At 45.9% G+C, this 25,697-nt stretch overlaps 1 protein-coding gene across 3 annotated transcripts in view; it reads left to right on the forward strand.

The window, feature by feature from the left end:
• LOC137539229 (natural cytotoxicity triggering receptor 3 ligand 1-like) overlaps positions 1-5,524 on the forward strand; it is a 162,992-nt gene extending 157,468 nt beyond the window's left edge. For all 3 annotated transcript variants that reach the window (XM_068261767.1, XM_068261768.1, XM_068261766.1), the window contains exon 6: positions 4,169-5,524. In XM_068261767.1, the coding sequence (XP_068117868.1) occupies positions 4,169-4,185 (17 nt within the window). In that variant the 3' untranslated portion in view covers positions 4,186-5,524. The remainder of the gene's footprint in view (positions 1-4,168) is intronic.
• Positions 5,525-25,697: the final 20,173 nt, after the last annotated feature.

The following is a 25,697-nucleotide window of genomic DNA, read 5'->3' on the forward strand; positions in this document are numbered from 1 at the left end:
CTGCGTATTTGCAGGATGCTCCCAGTAATGGGAGCATGAACGAGGAAGCACGTGGCCAGGGCCGTGCAGGCACAGTGGCTATCAGTCGCTGAAAATGAAACCGAGTCGCTGCGGGGGACAGGAGGATCGGTTTGTCAATGTGTGGGCACAGAGTGGCTGCAGGGGGCTGGTAGAAGCGCCAGGTAAGTTAGTCATTTTTTTTAATTCAGTTTAGGCTTCCTTTAAGGGGGACACTACCTGCCTAACTGGGATGCTGAGAAACTAATGGGGGACACTACTGCGTGAATATATTTTTGGCGCTGCATGTGACATCTAGTATGCTGTTGGCAATGCATATTATTGGACCACATATTGGAAGGAGAAAGTATCATAGTCACGTGAAACGCAATGTGACTCACAAGGCAGCAAACTACTCCTGATCCTCTCCGCTTGTTCAGTGCTGAACAGAGGCAGATGGGAGTATCTAGGTGTTCCATATCGACTAGGCTGAATTCGAACACCAACGTTAATCTCCTGCTTTATGTAACCAACTAACGAGGTAGTAGTAAGTTAAGAATTTAGGAACATTCTGTAGACCACACATTTTGCTGTCATGGTGATTACAAAGAAGTCAAATTTAAAGTGAATGTGTTTTTAGGGGGAAAAAACTTAAAAACCTCAGGAGAGAAAAACCTCTGGATAATCCATAGGCTTCCCCGATAACCCTTGAGCTCACCAATCCAGTGCTGGGACCCTCTGTACCTTTTCAACAAAGTTTTGTCTAATAGATTCCCGCAGCTATGCATCTGTCCATACAAGTGCAGACGCTTCATGCAGGTGCAAGAATGCCTCGTGCATGGCTTTTCCCTCCATGCATTAGCGGCTCCATGTTGCTGCACAGGCAGTTCCCATAATGCACCTGCACAGTGTGGTTGTGCTCATTCATGAACTGGAGTGTGGCCACCAAAAAGAAGAGATTCCTGGTGACCATCAGTGAGCTACAGGAGAATCAGAACAGCCTCTGAATCACTTTTCTGTGGTACTTATATAACTTTTTAGCTTGGCGAAGTCATAGGTTTGCTTTATTCTTTACAAACTCAAAGTTCATTTTTCAGCATTAACCACCCTGGCGTTCTGATTAAATCGCCAGGGTGGCTGCGGGAGGGTTTTTTTTAAATAAAAAAAAAACTATTTCATGCAGCCAACTGAAAGTTGGCTGCATGAAAGCCCACTAGAGGGCGCTCCGGAGGCGATCTTCCGATCGCCTCCGGCGCCCAGAATAAACAAGGAAGGCCGCAATGAGCGGCCTTCCTTGTTTTGCTTACATCGTCGCCATAGCGACGAGCGGAGTGACGTCATCGACGTCAGCCGCCTCCGATCCAGCCCTTAGCGCTGGCCGGAACTTTTTGTTCCGGCTACGCTGGGCTCAGGCGGCTGGGGGGACCCTCTTTCGCCGCTGCTCGCGGCGAATCGCCGCAGAGCGGCGGCGATCAGGCAGCACACGCGGCTGGCAAAGTGCCGGCTGCGTGTGCTGCTTTTTATTTCATCAAAATCGGCCCAGCAGGGCCTGAGCGGCAGCCTCTGGCGGTGTTGGACGAGCTGAGCTCGTCCAGACCGCTCAGCAGGTTAAAGTTTATCTTCATACATTCATGTTTCTCTAGTCCTGTGCCACACTGGGCAGAGTTTGTTTATACAATATATGGCTGAAAGCTGGTTAACAGCTGACTGTGAGCAGCAACATGGGAGTCAACTTTTTCACCTAAGTTTTCTCTTAGCTGATAAGTTTTTGTCCTCTCTTTTAATAACTTTTCTGCATTTCGCAAGTGAAAAAAGCACCAAAAGTAGTAGAGTAGAAAAAAACTGTTTTTGAGTATTTTCTTGCTTGCTGGGAGTTTAACAACTTGAGCCCTAGAGGTTTATACCCCCACCAGGCCATTTTTTACAATTCCGCACTTCACAACTTTAAAGAGACTCTAACAAAATGTTGAGCCTTCTTTCTTCTATCCTATAAGTTCCTATACCTGTTCTAATGTGCTCTGGCATACTGCAGCCTTTTCTAGTTGCACTGTCTCTGTAATAAATCTTATCTTTCCTCTGTCGGCTCTGTCGGCTGAGGCTGGAATGTGTGGAATGTGTAGCACTGCTTGTCATTGGCAGAAGCTATACACACCCTCTCCAAGCTCTGCATGAGTCACACAGTAAGCTGTTCTAAGCATATCACACTCTGGTTAGAAGCCATGATTTTTGTTTGTAAACACTGCCTAAAACTGGCAATTATAAGCCAGGATTGCAGCGGGGAGTGGCAGAAACAGCACAGAGGGGCCCAGGAGAACATAAGGAATAGAATGGTATGCTTTTTATTGTAAGAATTTTAGAGTACAGATTCTCTTTAAAAGTTTATTACTCAGTCACACAACTTATCACCCAAATGCATTTTACCCCCTTTTCTTCTCACTAATAGAGCTTCTTTTAGTGCTATTTGATTGCTGCTGCAATTATTATTATTTTAATTCATATAAAAATCAATATTTTGAAAAAAAAACACAATTTTTTTCTACCCCCAATTCCCTACATTGGCCCTAGACTACGTTATATACACTACCAGGCCCGGATTTACATCACAGGAGCCTATAGGCGCAGATGTTCTGGCACCTTATACTTCGCCCTCCATGAACCTATAAACACATGCCAAACCACACCACACGTGTTCTGGCTGGCCCAGCTGTCACTTCTCACTTACTTCCCCTGCCTGTCGTAGGTAGCTACAGGTGCCCCTTAACATTAGGTAGCAGGAGGTACTCCTCCGTATTAAGTTCCCCGACTGAAGGGAGACCTCGTCAGTGGAATGCCGACACCTAGGTGAGTAACCCCTCATTTACTCAGGACTCTGCATAGGAAGTGATGTCAGTGGAGCGCACGCTGGCCTGGAACGAGGAAGAGGTGAGTAATCCCCGCCCGTTGCCTCTTACGAATAGCTGCAGCCACAGCACGGACCTTTTTAAAGCTGGACGGGGGACCCAGGCGAGGGAGAGGGGGTCCGACCCCCCTCCCCGCCGCTAGGCCCAATACCCCCTTCCTGCCCGCTATCCCCTCCAGCTCGGGCGGCCCCCCACAACAACGGCTTGGGGGGGGGGGGGGGGGCGGGGGCGATTTCACTGAAAATTGCCTCAGGCGGCAAAAAGTCTAGGGCCGGGCCTGTGCGTAAGATGTCAGGACTATATAGAAAATACATTTTTACCTGAAAAACAGCCTGCCAGCTCCAGTCGCCGGCTGGCAGGCTGATCGCTGGGGTTCGCTGCGTCGGCTGATGGGAACAACTGCTCGTTCCCTGCAAATCTCGTTTTGTTTACTTGTGAATGTCTATTCTTTAGCTATATAAAGAAGCTAAGAAATGCAAATTGGTGCTGCTCAGGGGGAGGAATCGCGGCATTAGGCCTGCACCCCACAATGGACACAAAATTACACCTCCCAAAACCCCTCTAGTGGGGTACAGAAAAATAAAATTGAAATATAGAAGTCAACTGCATTTAAGAGGCAGGCTAGAGACCAGCCCAAGCATATTAGGGCTCAGCATTGAAACATGAGACTGCCTAATAAAAGTGGATGGAGCCACCAATTTTCACTGTCTCAAAATGTGCCTAGATGCATTTTATTTTTACTCTGCCATATCATGCATGTGAAGCAAATTGTTACAGCACTGAGCGCTGGAGCTGGGTGCCGCTATAACACTTATGCTATAGTGCACACCTCGCTCAAGTGTTATTCGGGATTCCAACAATCGCCGGAGGATGGCAATGGTGCCCACGGCCGACGGGGCTGGAGGAAGCCCAAGGTAAGTCTAAACCACCATAGTGATGAAGAGGTTGTAGACCAATTTGCACTGCTGTGTGAACAGCCCCTTACTGGTGAAGCTAGTATGTGATTTCCCTACAGATTAAATTCTAGTATTCATGTGAAGATCTACCTTAAGCCACTCCTTGCTGCTTTTTTGAAGAGTGAGGTTTCAATTCCCCATTAACTTCCATTTTGTAGCAAAGTTTCATTGAAAATTGGCTTACTAAGTACATGTATGTGCCTCACATTATTTGTATCCCAAGCTTAACATCATTGCACTATAATGACATATAATGTGTAGTAGACATTTCTGTAATAAATAATGATATTGTCTCACCCTCTCTTCAACCCACAGGTGACAAGTCACAATAAGTAAAAATTAGTGCCTGACCCAGTCCCATGTCGGTGTGGAAATCACATATGTCTATGTCTGCTATGTTGATGGATGTGACGCACAATATGCTGAAATCTTCTGGTAAAAAGGAATTTTCCCTATTCGTGGAGAAATAGACAATAAGCAGGATGGCTCTGGTTGTACATCCACCATCACCTTCACAGCCGAGGATTCTGACACAGACTGTACAATCAGACTGGAGGTGATTTTTAACTATCAGACTGCAGCGGGAACCTATAACCTCCGTGTGGACGTGACCCTTCCTCTTTGGAGAAGAAGTAATGCTTCATCTGTAGGGAGGAAATGACCTTTCATCTAAAGAAAGGAAGTGATGCTTCACCTGTGGGGAGGAAATGATGACATAATGGCCTCAATTCACTAATCCGTTTAGACTAGTCTACTGATGGTTTTTAGTCTACTGATGGTTTGGTGTAATGTTTTAGACCTGTTTTCAGACCTGGTCTAAAACATTTGGTAATTAGGTCGGTAAAGCAGAGAAAAAATGATCAAAAGATGAAATTCACAAAGGCAAACAAGGAGTAATCACGCCCACTTTTCCTAACAGAGATTAGACCAGCTGATTCCTGTCAGTCATAGCTACTCGTTTGTGAATTGCATCTTTTGATCATTTTCCCGGCTTTACCGACCTAATTACCAGATACTTTAGACCAGGTCTAAAACATTTGGTAATTATTAGTGAATTCCCTTTTGATGCAACTGATTTACACCAAACCATCAGTAGACTAAAAAACATAAGTAGACTAGTCTAAACTACTTAGTGAATTGAGGCCTGTCTTCCATGAATTATGTCAGCTGTGAAATCAGGAGAGCCAAGGAACAGCAAGGAACAGCACTCTAGAAGTAAAGTTCCCAACTGTGCATTTTTTAAAGGAGCTAGTTACTAAATCCCCATGTCACTCTTTCCCCTTCATTTCTCCCTCATTTAAGGCCAGGTTCACATTAGCGTTTCCCAACGGGTTTAACTCGATGGACGTATGTCTTTTTTTAACCAAAATAAGTGTAACGGAATCGGCCGTATGGTTCCGTAGTCTGTTAAAAATGCTGCAGGACCCAATTTTCCAGACCGTTTTGCTCAGCGGAACGGACACGGAAGGTTTTGCAGTTACATAGTAACAAATAGAAAACTGACAGTTTACAGCACACTGGGTGTAAAAACTGACAGTTTTTCCTGATCTTGATGGCCGGATCCTTACGGCCGGCTCCGCAGAAAAATGTTAATGTGAACCAGGCCTTAGTCTGAAGTACAGATCTGTGTAAATATATGTATCTATAATGTATTGGCTTTAAAGGGATACTGTAGGGGGTCGGGGGAAAATGAGTTGAACTTACCCGGGGCTTCTAATGGTCCCTCGCAGACATCCTGTGCCTGCGCAGCCACTCCCCGATGCTCCGGCCCCGCTTCCAGTTCACTTCTGGAATTTCAGACTTTAAAGTCTGAAAACCACTGCGCCTGCGTTGCCGTGTCCTCGATCCCGCTGATGTCACCAGGAGCGCACGGCGCAGGCACAGGCCATACTGGGCCTGCGCAGTACGCTCCTGGTGACATCAGGGGGAGCGAGGACACGGCAACGCAAACGCAGTGGTTTTCTGACTTTAAAGTCTGAAATTCCAGAAGTGAACCGGAGGTGGGGCCGGAGCATCGGTGAGTGGCTGCGCGGGCACAGGATGTCTGCGGGGAACCATTAGAAGCCCCGGGTAATTTCAATTCATTTTCCCTTGATCCCCCTACAGTATCCCTTTAAAGGAAACCTGAACTTACAGGTGACATGATGGGATGAACATTTGTACATAATGTAGCACTAGTCCTACTAAAACATTGTCTAATGTTCTGTTTCTGGTTTCCTGCACAGCAAGTGTTTAAACATAGTTCTGTTATCTGTGCAAATGAGGCAGTCAATCAGCAAGGCAAATTTAGCCCAATGTCCTACAAAGTAAATTAATGACAAAGCACTCTGTCTGGCTAAGGAAACCATGCTGATGAGTTTTTTAGGGCTACAAAGTTCATAGGGTCATTACTTCTATGTGTTTTGCATCTGCATGAAGCAATTTTTCATGAAAATGTCATGGCTGCTGTTTAGGGTGCATACAACCATCCAATTTTGATTGGACAATGATTGGTCAATTTTACCACTCCATGATGTAGTATTAGAGCTTCCTTTACCAATACGTTCATAGTATTTGAAATCTGTTGGCCCTCATACTACATGGAAGTGGTAAAATTGCCCAGTTATTGGCCAATCAAAATTGAACTTGTGTACTCACCCTTAAAGGGACACTTAAGCCAGAAAAAAAAAACAGTTTTACTCACCTGGGGCTTCTACCAGCCCCTGCAGCAGTCCTGTGCCCTCGCAGCCACTCACTAATCCTCTGGTCCCCCACTGCCAGCTAGCTTCGTTTTTGCCGACAGACCCGGCAGAACTGGCCACGCGTAGCTTTCTCTGCATTCCCAACTGCAATTAGCGCTGTCGCGGGCCGCAACACGTACAAAAATATGCGTTGCCACATATCAATGCGTAGGTAATGCGGCAACGCGTATCTTTGTACGCATTGCGGCCCGCAATAGCGCTAATTAAAGTCGGGAATGCGGAGAAAGATACGCGTGGCCAGTCCTGTCGGGCCTGTCGGCAAAAACGAAGCTAGCTGGCAGCAGGGGACCAGAGAATTAGTGAGTGGCTGCGAGGGCACAGGACTGCTGCAGGGGGCAGGTAGAAGCCCCAGGTGAGTAAGACTGTTTTTTTTTTTTTCTGGCTTAAGTGTCCCTTTAAGAATTCAGTATTAAAAATTCAGGTCTTAAACTCATAGGGCCTGATTCACAAAGCGGTGCAAACCCCTTTATCACGCCTAAACTCAGTTTAGGCATGATAAGAAGAAACTCGCGCGAATTTTCCGCTCGCAAAGTTTTGCGCGCGCGCACCCGGCGCTTCGCGCGAAGCTCCCATTAAGCCCTATGGGACTTTGCGCGCGCACGTACGCGCGGTAGCTTCGCGCGAGTTAGAGCACAAAGCGGTGATAACTTTGCTAGTGCAAAGCTTATCACGCCTAAAGTCTTTTAGGCGTGATAACTGAGTTATCACCGCTTTGTGAATCAAGCCCATAGAGACTTTGTTCTATGTTACTAATGTTCAATGTACCAAAGTTCTATAAATGAAATTATACAGATATTATTATTATTGATTTATATAGTTAAGTTTACTTTAGTTCAGATTTGCTTTAAACTATACTCCTGTTCCACAAATACAATTCATTATATTATTATTATTATTATTATTATTGATTTATACAGTATAGTTGATAAGTTTGTTTTAGTTTAGGTTTGCTTGAAACTTTACTCCTGTCTTCATAATTGGTGTATTGCTAATTTTTAAATGCTTATATTAAGGAAAATGATAGAACGGGCCAGAGTAATTACCATACATCCTCAAATGTAAGTCGACCTTATGTATAAGTCAACCTCTGTATTTGATCCTGTGAAGTTTTTTAATTATTTTTTTAATGATAAAGTATAAGTCTAAAGGAAGACAGACACACTGAGAGCCTCTCATGGTGTAGTAGTTTATAGAGAAACCGTAACCAAGAATTGAACTTCATCCCAATCAGTAGCTGATACCCCCTTTCCCATGAGAAATCTATACATTTCTCAAACGGATCATCAGGGGGCTCTGTATGGCTGATTTTGTGATTAAACCCCTCTCACAGTGTGATGTCAGTGCCTCACAGCTTCGAGGTACTGACATTACACTGTGGGAGCCTTGTTGCATTGTGGGAAATAACAGCTGTTTAGAACTGCCAAAAATGAAAGCAGCATCTCCTTCCACTGCCGTCACCTGCCAGCAGTAAAAATGTAACAGTAGCAGTAAAAATAAAAAAATAAATCTAAAAACATTTTAAAGGGAGAGGGGTGACTTACTTCCTCCAAAGGCAACTAGGTAGGTATTGTATTTCAAACGTTATTTCTTAGACATAAAACACAGTGCATTTTACAGGTCAAGCCTGCTTTATCAGGTCAGTGGCAGTATCTGCAAATCGCAGGTCAAGCCTGCATTATCAGGTCAATGGCAGTATCTGAAAATCAGAAGGCACTGTAATTAGAAACACACCATACTCAATTGTTCCCCAAGATAGTACAATAATTGGACTAAAAACTGTACAAAACAACCTAAACAATATTCTAGTGTTTGCATTGATACAATTTGAAACATTATGAGGGCCCTTAAGAAGATGCACAGAGCAGCCACTTCCTCGCCTTTCAAAGATACAAGGGGGTGGAGCCTAGATGAAAATGGGATTTAATAAGGTCAAGTTATTAAAAATATTCTCATAAATATTAGCACTTTCCTGCACTCCTGGCAGGTGTCTAAACTGTAAACATTGCAAGTTCAGTGCCACCCGAATACAAAAATTAATATGCAGAGAAAAAATACCATACTCACCTCCGCAGGAGGACTGCATCCAGTCTTTGGACTCCAGCCAGGGGCGTAGCAATAGGGGTTGCAGAGGTAGCAACCACATCGGGGCCCTTGGGCAAGAGGGGCCTCGAAGGGCCCTGCCTCAACTACAGTATTAGCTCTCTATTGGTCCTGTGCTGGTAATAATTACTTCTATAGATACTTTGAATAGTGGTAATCATTAACAAACTGTTTCCCATCTCCTTCTTGCACCTCTGAAACTGTAGTTGCCATTGGCAGGTTTTGGTGCACCATCTTAATTGTTATGTATAGAGTTCTTGGGGGGCCCCATTATAAATCTTGCATCGGGGCCCACAGCTCCTTAGCTACGCCACTGACTACAGCAATAAAAACTTTATTACCAGGATGTGTATGGTTTGGGTGCCAAAAAGAATGTGCCCGAGAGTTTTTGAATCAGCACCAGGGATGAAGATAACAGAACAGGCGTATCTGTTAGGCTTATTAGTTAGGATCAGCCAATAATACGGAGAGTAAAGAGGGCTACTAATGGTCCAATTTCTAGCAAAAAATTGAGAGATCAGAAATTCTGATCGGAGGAAAAATTGTTCAATACACCATCAACGAACCAATCTTTGCTTCCTATCTATCACAACCAATCAAGAAAATCCAAATTTTGGTTTCACAAAAATCCGGTCGGACAATTTTTGTTATAATCGTTCATAACCGATTGTGCCCATAAACTGAGATTATTTTCAACCAATCCGATCAGAATTTCTGATCGCTCTAATGATTTTTCGCTAATAATTGGACCATTATTGGCCACCTTAAGAGAAAGGTTATGCTAGGGACACACAATGCAATTATCTGACATATTTACTGTCAGATCGATTATTTCCAACATGTCCAATCTGATTTCTGATCAATTTTACGTTCACTTCTATGGAAATTTGATTGGAAATCAGATCGGACATGTTGGAAATAGTCAGTCTGACAGTAAATCTGTCTGAAAATTGAATTTTGTGTACCTAGCATTAGACTGGGCTAGGGTTGGACAGAAGAAAATGTTTAACCTTTGGGGGAGGAGGGAGGCTAGGTTTAGGTTTCTCTAAGAGATTAATTCTAGGGGAGTGGTCAGGGCTATGCATCAAGTTTATATTGGGTGGGGTTAGGGTCAAGGCTTAAAGTGGACCTGAACTCTTGCACAGGACAGAAGGAAAGCAGAGAAATGAACCCTGCATGTAGTTAGAGCATTTACCCTGCCTAATTCCCCCTCATTTGTGTCTAATCACAAATTGTAATTTGATCTCTTCCTGTGTCACATCACTGCCAATGGCAAAGATGGCAGATAAGGTCATTTGAAAGCACAGGCTGTTAACAATATGTCTGTTTCCATGAATAAGGAAGTAGAAACAGTGCAGATTTATTTTAGTATTTGTATCAGCTGTAACAAAGAAATTTTCTTTGAAGGTTATTATGCGGTTGTGTATTTTTTAGAGCAGAGAGGAAGAACTGAGTTCAGGTGTAAAAACTTTCTTCTCCCTGATTTACATTCTGACATTTATCACATGGTGACATTTTTACTACTGGCAGGTGATGTAGCTGCTGCTTGCTTTTTTGGCAGTTGGAAACAGCTGTAAAAAGCTATTTCCCACAATGCAACAAGGTTCACAGACAGGAAACTGCCAGGACCATGGTCCTCAGAGTTTCTTGTGGGAGGGGCTTCACCACTTTATTAGCCATACAGAGCCCCCTGATGATCCACTTGTAAAAAGGAAAAGATTTCTCATGGGAAAGGGGGTATCAGCTACTGATGTGGATGAAGTTCAATTCTTGGTCACGGTTTCTCTTTAAGCCCATGCTATAGGGATGAACTATATGAGGCTGGGGGAGATTTGGATAAAGCTGCTCTGTGGCAAGCACCCAATGCTCCTCTATTGTGCTTTAGTTTGTTCCATTGCTGTCCCCAGGGAAGGAAAATCTGTAAAAAGGAACAATGCAATAGAGAGCAATTAGGCTGCTGGTCCTGTCCTACTACCTGCCCAAACCACATGGAGCTCTAGCACACTGTGAGCAATCTGTGGGTGGGCTGCCGGCAGTGGTAGAGAAGCACTGGATGTAAGCCAGTGCTCACACAGCAATTCTGCACTCTGCAGCCACTGTTCCGTAGGAGGGTGGCAAAAAAACCCTGAGTTTCTGGTGGGATAAGTGCAGCAGGTGACCACCGTGTGTCAGAAACAGGCCCGGATTTACTTCACAGGAGCCTACAGGCACAAATGTCTTGGCACCTTAGACTTCGCCCTCCGTGAACCTACAAACCCCCACCAAACTGTACCGCAAGTATGCAGGCTGGCCCAGCTGTCACTTCTCCCTAACTTCCCTTGTCTGTCATAGGTAGCAACAGGTGCCCCTTAACCATCTTAGCGGTATGGACGAGCTCAGCTCGTCCATCACCGCCGATGGCTGCCGCTCAGGCCCTGCTGGGCCGATTTTGTTCAAATAAAGAGCAGCACACGCAGCCGGCACTTTGCCAGCCGCGTGTGCTGCCCGATCGCCGCCGCTCTGCGGCGATTCGCCGCGAGCAGCGGCGAAAGAGGGTCCCCCCAGCCGCCTGAGCCCAGCGTAGCCGGAACAAAAAGTTCCGGCCAGCGCTAAGGGCTGGATCGGAGGCGGCTGACGTCAGGACGTCGGCTGACGTCCATGACGTCACTCCGCTCGTCGCTATGGCGACGATCTAAACAAAACAAGGAAGGCCGCTCATTGCGGCCTTCCTTGTTTATTCTGGGCGCCGGAGGCGATCGGAAGAACGCCTCCGGAGCGCCCTCTAGTGGGCTTTCATGCAGCCAACTTTCAGTTGGCTGCATGAAATAGTTTTTTTTAAATTTAAAAAAAACCCTCCCGCAGCCGCCCTGGCGATCTTAATAGAACGCCAGGGTGGTTAATAATAGGTAGCCAGAAGTACCCTCAGTATTAAGTAGCTAGAGGTGCCCCCAAGTATTAGGTAGCCAGAGCTATGCTCAGTATTAACAGTATTAAGTAGCTACTGTAGTCCCTGACTGAAGGGAGATCTTGTCAGTGGAGTGCTGAGAGCAGGGTGGGTAACCTCATTTACACTCTCATCAGGACTCTGCATAGGGAAGGAGGGAGGGAGGCACTAGGGGAGTGAGCCGCCTTTCCATCATCTGACACCTGTAGGCACGTGCCTACAGTGCTTTATGGTAAATACGGCCCTGGTCAGAAAAGGTATTTTATTAGTTAATTGCAATTAATTAATAAAAGATTTTTTCTGACACGCAGTGATCACTGTTTTCTTACTGCAGGCTTGCTGTGCTCCTTACAACACTGGGAACAGACACCAGCACATCACTCAGCAAGCTCCTACACAGTAGTCTGCCTACTCCTTACACCAGGGAAAGATAAAGGGAAAGTTGTGTCAGTTTTTTATTTCACTATTATTGTTTTGTTTTTTCCAAATCAACACTTACACACATACTCTCTATGTGTTAGAAGAAAACATTTCTGCTGGACATACTCAGTTTCAACATAGCGATCCTTTAAGTGTACCGTATTTTTCGGAATATAAGACGCACTTTTTCTTCCCCAAAAATGAGGGGGAAAAGTGGGTGCGTCTTATATTCCAAAGATGCGGTAAATGTGGCCCCGGAATATACTTACCGGATCCTGTCGCCGCGATCCTCTCCTCCTCGTCTGGCTCTCTTTATCCCAGGACGTCTTGTCCATCACTGTGAAGGTCTTCAGAGCCCCAGCTGCCCGCGCTCCTCTTTGCTGCAGTCTTCGTATAGACTGCAGCCTTGCGGTATACATGTGCTGCTGCCTCCACCATCCTTCCTAGTTACGGCGTCCTCCCCCGACATCCTCCCTAGTTACAGCGTCCTCCCCGACGTCCTCCCTAGTTACAGCGTCCTCCCCCGACGTCCTGCCTAGTTAAAGTGCTTCTGACGTCACGCGCACACGTGCGCCGCAGATCAACCAGCAGAGGGCACTGTAACTAGGAAGTATGCCAGAGGAAGATGCTGTAACTAGGGAGGACGTCGGGGGAGGATGCTGTAACTAGGGAGGACATCGGGGGAGGACGCCGTAACTAGGAAGGATGGTGGCGGCAGCACATGTTTACCGCAAGGCTGCAGTCTATACGAAGACTGCAGCGGAAGAGGATCGCGGGCAGCTGGGACCCTGAAGACCTGCATCCTGAATGACGGGCGCCCTCTGATGAAGTAATCCAGATGGGGGAGGAGAGGATCATGGCGACAGGATCAGGTGAGATGTTTCATCAGGGTTTAGCCAGTGTAGTGTATTTGGTAGTGGCAGAAGGGGTTGGTTAGTGTAGTGTAGTAGATGGTTACAGCAGCAGGGGTTAGTTAGTGAGGTGTAGTGGGGGCAGCAGGGGTAAGAGATGTAAAGTGTAGTGTGGTGTAGATGGGCAGTGTAGCTTAGATAGTGACAGTTTAGGGAGAAAAGGTCCATAAGATGCCCCTGCACCATAGACGCACCTAGGATTAGTTAGGGTGATTTTTGCCCCCTAAACCTAGGTGCGTCTTATATGCCGGAGCGTCTTATATTCAGAAAAATATGGTAATTTAGCATGTGTAGCATCAGAATGTGTTTGTACATTTCATAGTTAACTATAATTTAATATGTTAACCACTTCACACCCAGAGCTTGCTTTTACTTATAGACTAGAATGCTTTTAGCGTTTCAGCTATGTGCCTATTTAACCACTTGCGTACCAGCAGTCTATGGCCCCTTAAAGAGACTCTGAAGCGAGAATAAATCTCGCTTCGGAGCTCATAGTTAGCAGGGGCATGTGTGCCTCTGCTAAACCGCCGCTAAACGGGGGTCGGTCCCTTCACCCCCAAACCCACCCCCGCAATACTTGGTCGCAAATTTGGTCGTATATTCTTCTTTCCTAGAGGCAGGGCTAACGGCCGCAGCCCTGCCTCTAGTCGCATCTATCAGACGCGCATCGCCGAATCTCCCCCGCCCCTCTCAGTGAAGGAAGACTGAGAGGGGCGGGGGAGAGGCAGAGATACGCGCTGACAGACGCGCGTGGGGCAGGGCTGCGGCGGTTAGCCCTGCCCCAACCAGGAAGACATCCCCGGCTGCACGGAGGGGATTTGGGGGTGAAGGGACCCCCGTTTAGCGGCGCGATATTGGCGGTTTAGCAGGGGCACACATGCCCCTGCTATCTATGAGGTCTGAAGCGAGATTCATTCTCGCTTCAGACTCTCTTTAAGGCCCAGAGACTGCTGGTACCAGAAAAAAGGGCTTACTAACAAATTGCCGCACAGACCCGCCCCTTGCTCTGCTGTCTCTATGACGGCAGAGCTTTGTGAGACGGTCAGGAGCCAATTTAATTGGTTCCTGACACTCATCAATGTGAGCCAATGTGATTGGCTCAAAGTGATCACAGGGTCAGGAGCCAATAAAATCGGCTATCATATTGCATTTTAATCTGGGAGACCTACTGCTTATAAGTGTGTTTACACATGTATGTTACATTTTTCAATTTTTTGTGACAGTAGTTCCTTCATCAGCGATAACTTTATCACTGCTTGTAATACCTAAGTGACACGCATAGTGTTCTTTTTTAGCGCTGCGTAATATGTTGGCGCTTTATAAATACAATAAATAATAATAATAATAATAATAATAATGAAGAAAATAATCTTCATGTTCTACTTTGTAAGATGTATTTTATTTTATATGCATTTTAAAAGTATAAGGTCAGTTTGGAACTATTTCAGTGTTAAAAACAGTGTTATTGTAGATTAAAAACAAGCCAATTGTATTAAGACATTTACCTCTGTTTATTACTTGGATTTTGAAATAAAGGTGTACTTTAGCCACATTGTGGTTTTTTTTTCACCTAGAGCTGTAATAGTAATAAAAACATTTGTAACCACTTCGCATTCCTAGGTTTTTACCACTTAAGATTCCTGACAATTTTGACATTTCAGCAATCAATGTTAATACAGCAATACCTTTTTATTACTTATGCTATCAAAGTGATTCATAGTCATATCAAAGTTTTTTTTCAGACAATCTAGGCTTTTTTGGGGTAATATTTTTATCCATCTCTGCTGAGAATACCCCATGAAGAGATGGACTAGCCCAAAACCTGTCGGTAATGTCAGATTTGTACTACCTACTGTAAGTGACAGCCTACCTACTGTAAGTGACAGCAACATGGGAGAAAAGTAATTTATGGCTTATTTTACTCTGGGATTAATGTACTTCTTATTTGTATGTATTTTACATTTTAAGATTTTCACGACAGTTCCTCTTTAATGAGACAAGGCATACATAAATGTGACATTTATACATATGCTTTTTTTTTTGCTGCACCTTCCCTTTCTGAGACGGGTATGCTACTAGCTTTACAAAGTCTAAGATATTTATATAAGATATTTTTGCTTTATAATCATAGGCCTTCCCTCACTTGATGAAATGCATACAAGTTTCTTAATATTTCCCTTGTGTATAATGTGTCAGATTGGACATGGGGATTTTCAAAAATCACTGTGTATGTTTCCCACTTTTTTGTATGTATATATATATATATATATATATATATATATATATATATATACATATACATATATTATATATATATATATATATATATATATATATCTTTATGAAATTTTTAAATAGATGTACAGATTGAAATACATATATCAATCAATCTTTTCCAGATTTTCTCTTTACATATAGACTTGAATACACTAAATCCATAAATTCCACAATGCAAATCATTAACATACTGTCATTGAAATTACCATATAATATTTCTCAAATTATTACCTTTATAGGTCCACCATAAACCTCTATTTACTTTTCACAACATCCATCCTTACCATATAACTATACCATTACTTACTCCACTCCTGCCCATACATTCTACCCACATTCACACTACCTCTTCACTCACTTATTGGGTCGGTCCATAATCTCTTAATCTGGTATATTTTATCCCATTTATTATCAATTTTCTGTCACTGAAACTCAGAGAAACATCCTATAGAGTTCATGCCTCCTTCATTAATCTTTCATATTCCCCGGATTTCTTAAACTGCTCCCATTGGGTCCATCTCTCCTCATGCAGCTTTCCTTCTCCCTGAACGTAACTGGTCAACTCTTTCATTCTCTGTGTTTCCTCTATTTCTCTAAACCATTCCTGTATATTAGGGCTTTGGTAGATTTCCAATGTCTTGCCACTAGAATCCTAGCGGCATTCATCAAAAATTGTTGACCAATTGTTAAAATGGAGAAGAAAGAATGCTGGATCTTCCTGAGTCTCCACTACCATGATCTGATTTATATAGCCCCTAACATCTACCCAGAATCTCTCAGGTTCTCTACATGCCCAGAAGACATGTAAAATGTCTCCTTTACCTTCTCCACATCTTCAACATAATGATGAAGTACCTGGGAACATCCTACTCAGTATGTCCGGGGTATAATACCATCTAGCAAATATCTTGTACCCGGCTTCCTGCCCTTTTGTGAGTATTGCTGCTTTACTAGCCAGGGATACCACCTTTTACCATTGTTCCTCGGTGAACATTTTCTCCAACAAGTCCCTTTCCCATTTTTCCCTCACTGTCAAAGTAGGGTCCCCAGTCCCATTAAGGGTCCTATACATCCTCGACAAGGTCCCCTTTACGTGTCCTCTTCCCAGTGGCGTAGCTACAAACCTCTGGGCCCCGATGCGGAATCTGGATGTGGGCCCCCCCCCCCCGGCAACAACAGCCCCCCCTCCCCCGACAACACCCGACGGATGCACACACATATCAAAATCCCTATAGCCAGCTATAGGTACCCCCAGTATAGGTAGTCAGGCATAGGTAAGCCAGTATAGTTGCCCCCGGTATAGGTGAGATAGGCAGGCGCCGCCGGTATAAGTTAGATAGATAGGTGCCCCCAGTACAGGTTAGCTAGGTGGGTGCCTCTAATATAGGTAGCCAGAATAGTTGCCCCCAGCGTAGGTTAGATAGGTAGGTGCCCCCAGTATAGGTTAGTTAGGTAGGTGCCTCCAATATAGGTAGCCAGTTTAGTTGCCACCTGTATAGGCTAGCTAGGTGCCCCCAATACAGGTTAGATAAGTAAGTGCCCCCAGTATAGGTTATATAGGTAGGTGCCCCCAGTATAAATTAGATTAGGTCGGTGCCCCCTAGTATAGGTTAGATTAGGTAGCTGCCCCCCAGTATAGGTTAGATTAGGTAGCTGCCCCCCAGGATAGATTAGGTAGCTGCCCCCAGGATAATTAGGTAGGTGCCCCCCAGTATAGGTTAGATGAGGTAGCTGCCCCCCAGGATAGATTAGGTAGCTTCCCCCCAGGATAGATTAGGTAGCTGCCCCCCAGGATAGATTGGGTAGCTGCCCCCAGGATAGATTAGATAGCTGCCCCCCAGGATTAGGTTAGAATAGGTAGGTGCCCCCCAGGATAGATTAGGTAGCTGCCCCCCAGGATTAGGTTAGATTAGGTAGCTGCCCCCCAGGATAGATTAGGTAGCTGCCCCCAGGATAGATTAGGTAGGTGCCTCCCAGTATAGGTTAGATTAGGTAGCTGCCCCCCAGGATAGATTAGGTAGCTGCCCCCAGGATAGATTAGGTAGGTGCCCCCCAGTATAGGTTAGATTAGGTAGCTGCCCCCCAGGATTAGGTTAGATTAGGTAGGTGCCCCCCAGGATTAGGTTAGATTAGGTAGGTGCCCCCCAGGATAGATTAGGTAGCTGCCCCCAGGATAGATTAGGTAGGTGCCCCCCAGTATAGGTTAGATTAGGTAGCTGCCCCCCAGGATTAGGTTAGATTAGGTAGGTGCCCCCCAGGATAGATTAGGTAGCTGCCCCCAGGATAGATTAGGTAGGTGCTCCCCAGTATAGGTTAGATTAGGTAGCTGCCCCCCAGGATTAGGTTAGATTAGGTAGGTGCCCCCCAGGATAGATTAGGTAGCTGCCCCCAGGATAGATTAGGTAGCTGCCCCCCAGGCTGCCTGTCCCCATAATGGAGGGGGGGCCGCAGCCGCGGGGAGGGCAGCCCGACCTCTCCCTCCCTTCCTCTCCCCGGGGCCCCCCCTCAGATGCAGAGTAAGCGGCTAACGGAAGCGCTATAGGCAGAACTCACCTCCGTCCCTGGTTCCAATCGCCGCTGATCTCCTCTCTGGCTGGCTCTGCATAGATGCTTACACACGCAGCTTCCTGTTTAGCCGGAAGCTGCGTGTGTAAGCATCTATGCAGAGCCAGCCAGAGAGGAGATCAGCGGCGAGTGGAACGCAGGGAGGTGAGTTCTGCCTATAGCGCTTCCGTTAGCCGCTTACTCTGCATCTGAGGGGGGGGCCCGGGGAGAGGAAGGGAGGAAGAGGTCGGGCTGCCCTCCCCGCGGCTGCGGCTCCCTCCTACCAGCGCGAACGGGCGCATGGCCCTGCAAACGGAGATGGGCCCCCCGGGCCCCTCCCCCGCCTCCTCAGGAGCCGGGCCCGGTCGCCAAGGCGACCGCTGCGACCACGGGCCCTACGCCCTTGCCTCTTCCTCTACACATTTCCTCAAATGGGGTTAAGTCCCTACTCAGCTCTTCCCTAGTTCCACAAATTCTCAGAAAGGATTTTATTTGGGCATATTTCCAATCATCCAAATATCCCTTCTCCCTTATATTTACCAGGTCCTGACTCGGGACCCATTCTGCGTCCACTACATTTATAGCCCGCAGATCTTTTTCCCTGTTCCAATGTGGATAATTAAGGGGATCCATTCCCATAGGGAATTTTATGTTACCAAAAATAGGGATCATTGGGGTGGGCCACGGTGATATCCCTGGATTTTTTTCTCCACTTATCAAAAATCTTCAATGTATGTCTCACTAGTTCTGTCCTCTTTTTATATATGTTACGGCCAGAACTCAAGTCTGGCCACTTCGGGTTCTGGCCGGTCACAACGCGAAGTGGCCGGCTAATCCGGCCAATATACAAAATGCCTGTGAATTTTGGACTTTGGCCGGCCAGAATGCGTTGTGACTTACCTTGGCCGGCCAAGTCCCGAAGTTTCCTGCACCGCTCCCCCGCCAGCTGCTCTCCTCTCCCCTCCCCACCGCCAGCCAGGAAGCCCCGCTCCTCCCCCGCTGCCGTTCTAGACCTCAGATCAGGGCGACCGGACTGGGGAAGCAGAGAGAGGCAGAGCAGCTCACGCGACCCGCAGGACGCATACACTTCAATGAGAAGTGACATCATTGAACACTTCCGCATTGAATTGTATGGGTCCAGACGGGTAGTGCGCGCGCACTCTGCCTCTCTCCACCTCTCTGGTCGCCCTGTTAGGAGGTCTGAGTACTAGTGCTGGCAGCCTCCAGGAAAGCCCCCCCTCAGCCCAGCAAAGCACCCCCAGCCTAAAAGGCACCCAGCAAAGCCCACCCCCAGCCATGCAAAGCTGCCCCCCACCATGCAAAGCACCCAGAAAAGACCCCCCAGCCATGCAAAGCCACCCCCCCCCACCCACCATGCAAAGTGCACAGCAAAGCACCCAGCAAAGCCCCCCCCCAGACTATGCAAAGTGCACCGCAAAGCACCCCCAGCCATGCAAAGCGCCCTGCAAAGGCCCCCCAGCCATGCAAAGCCCCCCCCCCCCCCCCCCCCCCCCAGACCATGCAAAGTGCACACCGAAGCACCCACAGCCACGCACAGCCCCCCAGCAAAGACCCCCCACCATGCAAAGCACCCCCAGCAATGCAAAGCCCCCAGCAAAGTACCCCCAGCCATGCATCCCCTCTCATCTGTGGCTAATCACCACTGTAATTTGATCTCTCTCCCTGTCACCTGACTGCCACAGCAGAGCAGCTAATTTAAAAGCACAGGATGTTAATATGTCTGTTCCCAAGAAAGCAGGATGTAGACACACTGCAGATTTATTGCAGGATTTGCATCTGCTGTAACTAAGAAATGCTTTTCTTTAAAAAGATTATTATGCTGTTGTGTGTATTTCAGAGCAGAGAGGAAGTTCCGAGTGCCATTCATGGTGCTGGACAGGGCCCAGGATGTTCTGAGATTTCTGCGTTTTGGACTTTGGCCGACTGACTTTGGCCGTTTCCTAAACTGGCCGGCCAATGTCAGAAATTCCCAGCATTTTGGACTTTGGCCGACGTCAAATCAGCCAGTTCTAGAAACGGCCGGCCAATTCTAGAATTGGCCAATTTCTGGTTTTGGCCGTAACATATATATATACTACCACCACTCTTCTCATATATCCAAGGGATATTACCTATGGGACTACCTAAGATTTTTCCTCTAAAGAGACCCACCTTTTCTATCCAGAATTTCTATTCCAGTCTATAATTCGGACTAGAGAGGCAGCTTCATAGTACAATTTTAAATCAGGAACCGCAAGTCCCCCCTTCTCTCTCTCTGCCGTCTGTAATTTATAACTTACCTGTGTCTTTTGTCCCTTCCCGATAAATCTACCAATAATGCTTCTTAATTGCTTAAAAAAAGGAAGGGGATTGGGACTAGCAGAGCCTGGAACAAATAAAGAAAACGTGGGAGGACATTCGTTTTAATCATAGATATTCTGCCAAACCATGAAAAACATGGGCGATCCCAGGTCTCCAAGTCCTGTCTTACTTTCTCCAAAGGGGGAGTGTAACTGTCATTTACTATGTCCTTTAAATCAAAACCAATTTTTACTCCCAGGTATTTCATCATTCTGTCCTGCCATTTAAATGAGAAGCATTTCACTGTTTCCTTCACTCCCCACCCATGCCCCATGTAGTCGCCACACTCTTATCGAAATTGATTTTCATATTAGACAATCTCCCAGCAATTTCAAATTCTCTCATCAAATTTGGCAAAGAGATATGGAGATTCACAAGATAGAACAACATATCATCTGCATAAGCAGAGACCTTGTGCATTTGTCCCCAACCTTTAAGCCCCATATGCTGAAGTCCCCCCTTACCCTACACAAAAATGGTTCCAGTGACAGAGCTAAGACCAACGGAGAAAGTGGACAAAGCTGCCGCGTTACATTTTTAATTTCAAACGTTTCCGAGAACACTCCGTTGGCCCTTACTCTCGCGTTCGGGTATGTGTATAATCCCATTATTCTTGTACGCATTTTTTCTAGTAGCCCCACATGTTTTAATACACCTTCTATAAAGGACCACTCCACCCTGTCAAAGGCCTTTTCGGTATCTGTAGATGAAAACACGACTGGGCTGGAGTGGGCCCTTGTCCAAGTCGCAAGATCAAGGGTACGAATAGTACCGCCTCTAGCCTCCTGCCCCTCAATAAATTCCACCTGGTCGGGTGTATCAGTTGGTGCTGCTCATGAATCAATCTGTTGGCCAGGATTTTCGCAAAGATTTTTACATCGACGTTTAACAATGTGATAGGTCTGTAGCTTTGACACTGCGTTGAATCCTTACCCTCCTTATGCAGCACTGAGATATAGGACTCCAGTGTATGGGGCGATAACCCACAACCCTCTCCTTCCCCTGTGGTTAATCCATTAAATGCTTCAACTAAATGTCCCACCAATTGTTCACTAAACTTTTTATAATAGTCTATTGTCAGCCCATCTGGCCCTGGAACCTTGCCTAATGGCATCTGTTTAATTGCTGTTCTGATCTCCTCTACCTGAATCCGAGACTCCAGAGATGAGGCATCTTCATCTGATAATCTAGGCATACCACTTCCTTCTATATATCTTCTTATTTCTTCGCTCCTTTTTCCTCTGTCCGCTACTGTTGTGTCTGTCTTTAAATTACACAACCCTTTATAATATTTTCTGAACTCCCCAACAAATTCCCCCAACCCATGAGCCATGAACCAATTTTGCTTTTTTATCTTTTATACAGGGTATATAGTTGCTTCTTTGTTGCCATTTTAAGGCCCTGGTCAGCATAGAACCACATTTATTACTATATTCGTAAAAAGAGCGTTTGCATCTTAATGCCATGCTCTTAACCCCATGAAACCAACAGGGTCTTAAGATGTTCCCTTTCTCTCCTCAATTCAACCATAACTTCTTCTGTGTTTTCCTTTTTGTGCTGTTGCTCTAGACTTTTTATATTTTCCAGTGAATCTTTTATATTTTTATCCCTATCTTTTTTCCTTCTGGCCCCTTCCTGAATCCAAATACCCCTAATGTAGCACTTATGGGCCTCCCAGACCATCATTTAAGATGCCTCACCCCTGGAGTTCATAAGAAAGTAAAAGGCCAACTCATCCCCTATTTTTTGGACGACCCCCTCATCTCTCAGTAATGAGTTATTTAAACGCCACATCTTTACCTTCTCTCCCCACTTTATCTTTATCATTACTGGTGCATGGTCTGACATAGTCATTGGACCTATTTCTGAGTTGTTTACTAGAGAAAGTATATAATGTGAGACCAATATATAGTCTATTCTAGTGCAGCATTTATGAACCTGTGAACAGTATGTATAAGCCTTCACGGTGGGATTACACATGCGCCAAACATCAACAAGCTGCAATTTATGCAATAAATTCTTGCTTCTCCTCTGAACCCCTATAGTTGTCATGGTTCTCCTCCCCGAGGTGTCCATCCGTGGGTCTAAAGAGAGGTTTAGGTCTGTACATAGTATTACGTGGCCCTCTGTTAATAATTTAAGCTTATTAATAAATCTCCTTAGGCCTGGTATCTGGCCAGAGTTTGGCGCGTAGTACCACTTTCTTTCTTTTAATTGATCATAATAGACCAATATTTATGATTATAGGTACTCATGACCTTGGATGTTATCAGTGAGTAGAGATGGCCCGAACGGTTCGCCGGCAAACTTGTTCACGCGAACCCCGGGGGCATTCGCGGCGAACCTGCGAACACATAGCGAGTTTGACCCCTATACCACATCATTGGGCTAAACTTTGACCCTCTACATAACAGTTAGCAGACACATAGCAACAACTCTGGCTGCACTCCCTCCTGGACCCCCGCCCCCCTACAAAAACGCTGCTGCATCGGCCATTTTCTCACTCTGTTTGCTGCCTGCTTAGTGAGAGAAGGGAAAGGTTGCTGGAGAGATAGGGAAAGCATTAATTAGGTCTTGTTAGCTTGCTCCTTGCTGATATTTGTTGCTGAAAAGCACCACAAAAAAAGCTCTTTTGAGAGCTAATGTTCTTGTGATGTGTTTTTTTTGTGTGTGTGCCACTGGCACTGCATATACAGCCCTGTCTGTCGCAGCTGGCCCTTGCTATACTGTGCCAGGCCCAGCACAGTCAGTGCATACCTTTCACTCCATCTGTGTGACTGCACATTATATTATATATTATACCAGTCACTGCATACCTTTCACTGCATCTGTGTGCCTGCACATTGTATTATACCAGTCAGTGCATACTTTTCACTGCATCTCTGTGAGTGCACATTGTATTATACCAGCAGTCAGTGCATACCTTTCGCTCCATCTGTGTGACTGTACATTGTATTATACCAATCAGTGCATACCTTTCACTGTATCTCTATGACTGGAAATTGTATTATACCAGCAGTCAGTGCATACCTTTCACTGCATCTCTGTGACTGCACATTATATTATACCAGTCAGTACATACCTTTCACTGCAACTGTGTGACTACACATTGGGCTTGATTCACAAAGCGGTGCTAACCCAATTAGAGACTTTAGGCGTGATAACCATTGCACCATGCTGGTGAAAAGCCAGTTTAGGCGTGATAAGTTTAGGCGTGATAAGTTTAGGCATGCTAAGTTTAGATATGTTTAGATTGCACGCAAAATCCTGCACGCAAAGCAGCGGCATTAACCTATTTCGGTCCCTGGACGTAGTTTCTACGTCCAGGAACCATGCGCGCTGCCGCGCGCCCCCGCGGCCGATCGTGCACGCGCACTCCCGGCCGCGGATTCGGTAGCCAAGGAATCAATGTATCGGGCTACGGAGCCCGATCACTGATTCCTCTCCCCCGCTGAAAAAGCGACAGCTTCTCTCGGAAGCTGAGCTTTTTCTGGCCGTCTCCTTGCCGATGCGTCACTCTAAGCGCGTGCTACGCTTAAAGTGATGTCATGTAAACAAACTCATGGCTGCCATCTTGTGGCCAAAAAGTAATACTACATCTGAAAAAAACAAAAACAAGAATTAACACACATTTACATTATAAATCTATTGTTTACCTCTCACCCTCCCAAAAGTACCCAAATAAAATGTTTAGTATAAAAAAAAAAAAAAACCATTACAATAAAAAAAAAACCATGTAAATATTTACCTAAGGGTCTAAACTTTTTAAATATCAATGTAAAGATGAAATATTTATATATTTTTTTTATTTTAACCACTTAAGGACCGCCCCCAGCCGATGGGCGGCGGCAAAGTCCGGGCCCAAACGACCGCAATACGCCCATCGGCGGGGGCGGCTGCGGGAGTGGTTATGCGGCGATCGCGTCATTCGTGACGCGATCAGCTGCCGGGGACTGGCTCCGCCCACCGCTCGTAGTAACCCGCCGGCCGTTCGGAAGCGCCGGCGGGTTACTAGCACCCGGATCGCCGCACTTACATTGTATAATAGGCTTTGTAATGTATACAAAGCCTATTATACTGGCTGCCTCCTGCCCTGGTGGTCCCAGTGTCCGAGGGACCACCAGGGCAGGCTGCAGCCACCCTAGTCTGCACCCAAGCACACTGATTTCCCTCCCCCTGCCCCCTGATCGCCCACAGCACCCCTCTTCTCTCCTCTAAACACCTACTAATTACCCATCAATCACCCCCTATCACCACCTGTCACGGTTACCCATCAGATTAGACCCTAATCTGCCCCTTGCGGGCACCCAATCACCCGCCCACACCTCAGAACGTCCTCAGACCCCAGCCCTGATCACCTCGCTAGTGCATTGCTTGCATCTATTTCCCCCCTCTAATCACACCTTGAGACACCCATCAATCACCTCCTGTCACCCCCTAGCACACCTACCCATCAGATCAGGCCCTAATTTGCCCCGTGTGGGCTCCTGATCACTCGGCCAAACCCTCAGGTCCCCCTCAGACCCCCTACCGATCACCTCCCCAGTGCATTGATTGCATCTATTTTCCCCTCTAACCGCCCCCTGAGACACCCATCAATCACCTCCTGTCACCCCCTAGCACTCCTATCCATCAGATCAGGCCCAAAACATCCTGTCATCTAAGAGGCCACCCTGCTTATGATCGGTTCCACAAAATTTGCCACCTCATAGACCACCTGTCATCAAAATTTGCAGATGCTTATACCCCTGATCAGTCATTTTGAGAAATTTGGTTTCCAGACTACTCACAGTTTTGGGCCCGTAAAATGCCAGGGAAGTATAGGAACCCCACAAGTGACCCCATTTTAGAAAGAAGACACCCCAAGGTATTCTGTTAGGTGTATGATGAGTTAATAGAAGATTTTATTTTTTGTCACAAGTTAGCGGAAATTGATATGTATTGTTTTTTTTTTCACAAAGTGTCATTTTCCGCTAACTTGTGACAAAAAAAAAATCTTCTATGAACTCACCATACTCCTAACAGAATACCTTGGGGTGTCTTCTTTCTAAAATGGGGTCACTTGTGGGGTTCCTATACTGCCCTGGCATTTAAGGGGCCCTAAACCGTGAGCAGTAGTCTAGAATCCAAAGGCCTCAAAATGACCTGTGAATAGGACGTTAGGCCCCTTAGCGCACCTAGGTTGCAAAAAAGTGTCACACATGTGGTATCGCTGTACTCAGAAGAAGTAGTATATTGTGTTTTGGGGTGTATTTTTACACATACCCATGCTGGGTGGGAGAAATCTCTCTGTAAAAGGACAATTGTGTGTAAAAAAAAATCAAACAATTGTCATTTACAGAGATATTTCTCCCACCCAGCATGGGTATGTGTAAAAATACACCCCAAAACACATTATACTACTTCTCCTGAGTACGGCGGTACCACATGTGTGGCACTTTTTTGCACCCTAAGTGCGCTAAGAGGCCCAAAGTCCAATGAGTACCTTTAGGATTTCACAGGTCATTTTGCGACATTTGGTTTCAAGACTACTCCTCACGGTTTAGGGCCCCTAAAATGCCAGGGCA

The sequence above is a fragment of the Hyperolius riggenbachi genome, chromosome 11 (genome assembly GCF_040937935.1).
Source record: "Hyperolius riggenbachi isolate aHypRig1 chromosome 11, aHypRig1.pri, whole genome shotgun sequence".
NCBI classification, from domain to species: domain Eukaryota; kingdom Metazoa; phylum Chordata; class Amphibia; order Anura; family Hyperoliidae; genus Hyperolius; species Hyperolius riggenbachi.